This window comes from Atta colombica, unplaced genomic scaffold (genome assembly GCF_001594045.1).
Source record: "Atta colombica isolate Treedump-2 unplaced genomic scaffold, Acol1.0 scaffold82, whole genome shotgun sequence".
Classification (NCBI taxonomy): domain Eukaryota; kingdom Metazoa; phylum Arthropoda; class Insecta; order Hymenoptera; family Formicidae; genus Atta; species Atta colombica.
In genome coordinates this window covers 180,150-186,642 of record NW_017259575.1, presented here as the reverse complement: position 1 = coordinate 186,642, position 6,493 = coordinate 180,150, and the positions used below count along the sequence as shown (strand labels likewise).

Here is a 6,493-nt window from a genome sequence, read left to right as displayed (position 1 = left end):
AGGGGCTCTCTCTCTCTCTCTCTCTCTCTCTCTCTCTCTCTCTCTCTCTCTCTCTCTCTCTCTCTCTCTCTCTGTGTGTGTGTGTGTGTGTGGGTGTGTGTGTGTGGGTGTGTGGGTGTGTGTGTGTGTGTGTGTGGGTGTGTGTGTGTGTGAGAGAGAGAGAGAGAGAGAGAGAGAGAGAAATAGCAAAAAGGTATAAAAAAGATCCAATGCACAATTAATGTATTATTTATTAAAGTGTAATCCGTTAAATCACAATTCGGATCTAATTTGTCATAATGTTTTGTTTGTATCTGCTAGTGATTTGCCTAGGTACAGGAAAGAATTATTCGATAAGTCGTTTAATAATATCGATTAAGATTGATGATTTGTTTCGAGCTTCGATGAATCAAAATTATTAATTTAATATAGTTAATAGTAATGAATATATTTTCTTAATAAAAATATATATACAAATATATTTATGAATATATATTATGAACATATTTTTATTTTTTTCTATTCATATATATTTTTCAAATATATTTTTCAGAACTTCAAAATATCTTCAATTTCGACAGTTCAAAGTTAATTTCAAAAATTCAAATTCTTCCAAAGCTTTAAATTTTCGAAGTTATCAAAAGTAACAGCCTTACTGATGCAGAAGCGAGCTCTAACTTCTTGTTCATTTTTACTGGCATTAGAAAGCTCTAAATACGTGCAAACGTCCGATGACTAATGATGACGAGAAAACGTTTGCAGGAGAACAAAGATCCCAGGGAATTAGATCGGTATTCAAATTCCCCCGACCAATTAATTGTATCAAACAATTGTATCAAATAGACTAATTAATTGTATCATGTCGATAGATCTGTATAGATCTCTTAATATTTGAATGTATAGGTATAGGTGTTTGAACGTACGCACAATTTGATTCTTTCATCTCTCGATTCGACATGCGGACTCGCCTCGAGCGTGGTTATGAAGTATCGGATTATGAAGGTGAGGTGCTTAAATATTACATGCGAGTTCAATGCCACTTCTAGCGGAACAGAAAGATGGAGAAAGAAGCTGCGAGAAAGAGAGAGAAAGAGAGAGAGAAAAGTTAATACTATAGAAATACATAAATTTTATGTGTCATAAGCCCACATGAGAAAAAAATGGAATATATGAATCAGGCTCCGTAATCGTCGACCGTTAATGGATGAACGAGATGGAATATTATCGATGCAAAGTTGATTTAAATAAACTCCACCAGTCTCTCTCTCTCTCTCTCTCTCTCTTTCTCGATTAAATATCCATAATTATAATGACATAGAATAATCGCTATTCATAGTAGTGTATCGCGAGTAGTGTATCTCGATTAAAGGTTAGCTGTGATAAATCAATGGCAAATTGCTTGCAAATTGGTGATCTAAGCAATTTCTTAATTTCTTAAAAAAGATAAAAGCATTTTATGAATTTATAGCTGTTTATATTTCCGGAATGAACATTCGCATAATCATCTTATTATCGTCAAAGCAAAATAGGTTTATCGCACATACATCTCACACACACACACACACACACATACCCACACACACACAAACACGCGCGCATTATCACCGTAATTTTTTAACAGAAGGGCTGATAACCACAAGTGTTATAATCTTTTTGTTTTTGAGGAAAATAATAGGATGAAATCGAGAATCAAAGGTATTGTTATTTATCGTTACAAGTCCGAGGGACGATACGGATTATATCATAATCAGCTCATCAGCTAGCCATTAATGCGTCTCGCGACAGAAGCGCGAGCATGGCTATCTTGTGACTTTTTTCGCGACAAATCGTTACACAGGAACGCTATTATAACGCACGCGGAGAATAGATTGACTCTCGCAACGATATAAAGACGATTCTGTCTTTCGCAGTATTTGAAAATATCGCCACAGGATGTCGTATGTTATTCTCTATATATATCTGCGAAACATATATATCTCTTCACACAACACGCATTAAAGTCACGAAACGGCTTCTGATGGAGGCAAATGTGAGTCAAACGGGTTTCCGAAGACGATGAGCGACCGTGGCGGGTGCGAAACGTCGCATAAATCATCGTGAGAAAACGAAAAGGTACTCAAACGTTACGAAACAGATAACAATTTAGCGGTAACTAAACATAATTCACACAAAAATTAAATAAGCAGCACGACGTGCGTTTCCTTAATTCCCGGGTATGGCAAAATTTTGAAATTAATTCTCGCAAATAATGATAGCAGTAATTTTCGAGAACGCGACAAATAAATAAAATACAAAAAAATTGGCCATTAAAATATTTCTTTAAGAACGGATACAAACGGACACGACAACTACAAAATTTCCAAGAGGATCAACGAGAAGAAACGGCTCTAAAATTGAAGAGTCGGCTGAAAAAGATTTTTCTCTTAGATGCTTTCTCATACTGTCATTGTTCCGATCTTATTGAGCTCTGCTTATTGTTAATCGTAACGTTTATCATTCAATTTAAATTAACGCGGACCGTAAATGACAACAAGTTAATTTCCGCAATGATTTCGCGTCGCTCATAATCAGATAGATTCTCCTTCATCATTCATTATACGGAGAAAATGTCACGGAGATGTCAAAAATGGCTAATCCGTTTGTCAGTGATCGACACACCTTCGCCTTCGTGGATCTTCGAAGGGTATCTTAATGTAAAATCAAGGTCACGCCACCGGTTTCAGGTTGCTTTTACATGCTGGTTAGTGACCTCTGCATCTATCCCTGGGAATAGTCGGAGATTTCGACGCTGCTGGATGCCTTCTTCCTCCTCGCGTTTTCACTCACTTTGCTTTTTTCTTTTCTATTTCGTCTCTCTCCTTATAATTTCTTTCAAAACAAAAAAAAAAACGGAGATAAGGTATGCAGTATTATCGATCTATTTTGCTATATGTATCAAAGTTGTGACAGCATAAAGAGATTATAATTGAATTCATAGAAAGTTATTAATCGATTAAGGAAAAGGATTGCGTTCCTTAATAGAAATATATATTATCATTATCATTGACTTTTATTACTTTTCTAATGAAGAAATAAACCGAATAATGGGACACTGTATAGGCTTTAATTTTTGCTTATTCTTTGTTTTTCGACTTTATAAGATATAACTCCGCGACGAGCGGAGTACACAATAAGTAACTTAGTCTCGAAATACTTAATTATGCGACATATCTCCTTTTGTCCCGCTCGTCTTCCCTAAAGAATGACAATATCATCATCCTTCGTCCACTCGACGTATCGTTTGTCGAATGAGTAATGCCAGTGATTTATTTGACGGTACATCTTGCCGAGTAGGTATATCGAAAGGAGGTATGAAGAGCGGGGAATCATCGTCGCCTTCGCGAGGTCGAGTTTCCTCGTACAGAAAGCATTAATCTCCCCCGAGATTAAATACGATACTGACCCTGACGAGACTTGCATTCGTGACGAGCGCAATGAGTGGCAACGAGACAAGTGCTTGCAATGCTCGTATGGCTCTGCCTTATAATGATTATACATATAGCTAGCTCTCATCACACGCGCGTCGCAATCAATGTTATTTGTTAAGTACGCACTGCCAACTATGTGTTAATTGCTACCAGAATTGTAGCAACTGAGTCCTCATTTGGCAATTTGATGTCTTCGATATGATAACATTGCCAACAATTTGCCGGCTTTAAAACAACTTTAAAATTGTCATCATCAAAATTCGTACTATTACTACATCATGTTGTCATAATAATATGCAGCATCATACAATGCTATTATATTGCCGACAACGCAAGATATATATAATATTGACGCAATTATCTTACTGCTTAAATTACTGGTGATACATATATACACATTATTGTCTGCATATTGCTACAATGTTAGTATATGCAAAATCGTTGAATTAAAAACATATCTGCGATAAGTTGCCAGCATCATAAGTAATCACAGATTTGTGCGATTCTGCTGAAACATGCTATCCGAGTATTTTTATATAGATTACATTTTTTTTATATAGATTACATATTTATACATAGATATAATACAGATACTTGTATCGAACAGTCGCGAGTAATCAAACGCAGGATTTGCTGCACCCTTCGGCAGAATTTCTTTTACATAACTTAATAAAAGAGACGAAACATAATTTCCGCAATAATCTCGCCGAAGAATCTGTCGTTCGCAGCTAAAGTTCTCGTCTACATCTTACGATCTGATTGTCAGGAACAGATCTCGGCGATGGATATTCGGTATAAAAGAAACAGAGCATCTTCAGATTCACGTCGTATTCGCGTGGTATCTACATCGAACAGCATTCGCTGCTGCTTCAACCTCTGCTACAGATTGGCACTATTCCAAGTAATTATTACATTCATTTCAATTATTTTATTTCAATAAAATTTTCGAGTATTTACGAAACATTTTATTAATAGACACAACAAAATGCTATAAAATAATTTTTTTACACCAATTTGCATTCATTACACTATGTAGATGAAATAGTAGATATTATTTAACTTTATGCATTGTCATACCTAAACGGCAGATTTTTAATACTGTGGTTTAAAAACAAAATCGATTAGAAATTTTTTTTCTCTATTAGCAGCTTATATCGATAATATAAACCATTAAAAGCTTTACAGTTATAAATAGTACTTTACTCAAATATGTATTATATATTTTTTATGTGTATGTATTAAGGCTATATCAAAGTGGAAAAAAAATTGTTTAATAGAAATCATGTAGAAATCATAGAAATCAAAAAGACTTCCAAAAACGGCTTTATTAACCTTCTCTCTTCTCTCTCTCTCTCTCTCTCTCTCTCTCTCTCTCTCTCTCTCTCTCTCTCTCTCTTCATATAGCATAATTACCCAGCAAACGAGAATGCATTAAAATGGATTGAATTTTTTTCTATCCGAATACGTATTTTAAAAAGCGAATACTTTTTTTGGATTTAATTGGATTCAATTGGATGAAATTGGATTGAAAAACTGCATTTCCTATTCAAAATTTTGAATTGAATAGTATTCACAATGCACAGAAAAAAACTAATATTATTTTTATATTGAAAAGCATAGAGATATGCTCCATGCAATAAACGAATAAAAATGAATAAAAATGCATTCAGGATTGAAAAGCATTCCTTTTTTACATTCGTGAATTAATATTTCTGAAAATCTGAATCCATTTTAATTTATTTCAATCTATTCTTATATGTTATGTACCTTAATATTTTTTAAATATTTTTCAACGTGTTATCTTTCCCTAAAGGGATAATCTAAATCAATGGCTAATTACGTAAGATTGGCTGTCATTGTCGCTATTATCATCGGAATCGTTCGTGGAGAGGAATCCAGTGAGTTCGAGGATATTGACAGGAACATTCTCAAATTAAATCTTCCCTACGGCAGAAGATTGGTAAATGACCGTCCTTCTAAATGGCAATTAAGAGGCGCTTAAAAATTTGCTAATATACGTGTCGCACTTATCATATTTCGAAATTATATTGAACACTTCGACAAGATGAGATACGAGAATTAATTTGCATCGATTCGAACTCGGAATGCTACTTAACTGTCGATACGCTTAGAAAAGAGAATACTATGTATAATATAATACTATTAAATAGGTTTATTAGGCGAATTTATGTACATAAGAAATATCTTTTTCAGGATAATGAATTGGAGCTGGTCAGATTGATGTTAGTGGCACCGCGATTATGTCATCCCAAACGTAATTCCGAGCTTATTAACTCGCTATTGGGTCTACCGAAAAATATGCATAATGCGGGAAAACGCAAGTAATTTCACTTGGTTGTATAAGATAATTCAAAGATATATCAGATATATGAAGATATAGAAAGATATAGAAGATAGAAGATAAAAATACACCTCGTAAATTATCCATCAAAGAATATATATTAGAACGAAATATTTAAGAAAATCAAACAGGATTTATCAGTAATGTTCCTAGAAACATGGATCTTGTATAAAATAAATCAATACTAATAAATGTAAAAAGTCACATATATTCTTTCTATTTCATTACATCTTTCTGTTATATAATTTCTCTTATTATCTTTAATTCTTTTTATAATCCAGCATCGATGTCTAAAGGACATCACATAGATATCTTGATATACAATGTCATATAAATATCGGAACGTTCATGCGTTCATCTCTTGGACAAGAGATTGTGTGGGATCGCAAAGTGTGAACTAAATTACAAACATTAATCGTAAATATGTAATTTTTTATATTTTTATTTTATAATAAATATATCTATTATTCCTATACTAAAATAACACGTAACTCTGTATGAGAATAATTCGTAGTTGGCAGGCCTCAGATTTAATACTCTGAATCTCATTTTATAAGAGATTATTTATAAAAAGAGAGAAAGATTGTAAGGTGAATTATAATCCATTTCATGAACAAAACTGATAGCTAAATATATTTATTACTTTATATAAATATACTTATATAAATTTTTTATATAAATATAC

At 33.4% G+C, this 6,493-nt stretch overlaps 1 protein-coding gene and 1 long non-coding RNA gene across 2 annotated transcripts in view; one reads left to right on the top strand and one right to left on the bottom strand.

Moving 5' to 3' along the window:
* Window positions 1–3,374, bottom strand: part of LOC108692774 — a 22,851-nt gene extending 19,477 nt beyond the window's left edge. The window contains exon 1 of the long non-coding RNA XR_001932007.1: window positions 1,832–3,374. This is a non-coding gene — a long non-coding RNA (uncharacterized LOC108692774). The remainder of the gene's footprint in view (window positions 1–1,831) is intronic.
* Window positions 3,375–4,062: 688 nt separating this feature from the next.
* On the top strand, window positions 4,063–6,016 carry LOC108692767 (pigment-dispersing hormone peptides-like). The gene is made up of 3 exons (XM_018201190.1): window positions 4,063–4,347; window positions 5,260–5,406; window positions 5,661–6,016. The coding sequence occupies exons 2-3, from the start codon at window positions 5,275–5,277 to the stop codon at window positions 5,790–5,792; spliced, it is 264 nt and encodes an 87-aa protein (XP_018056679.1). The 5' UTR covers window positions 4,063–4,347; window positions 5,260–5,274; the 3' UTR covers window positions 5,793–6,016.
* The last annotated feature ends 477 nt before the right edge of the window (window positions 6,017–6,493 follow it).

What these genes read in the sequence shown, in the direction of transcription:
- LOC108692767 (XM_018201190.1), top strand. Translation starts at nt 5,275, where the DNA reads ATGGCTAATTACGTAAGATTGGCTGTCATTGTCGCTATTATCATCGGA. An exon ending in TTCCCTACGGCAGAAGATTG is followed by an intron (nt 5,407 to 5,660) that starts GTAAATGACCGT and finishes TATCTTTTTCAG; the next exon opens with GATAATGAATTGGAGCTGGT.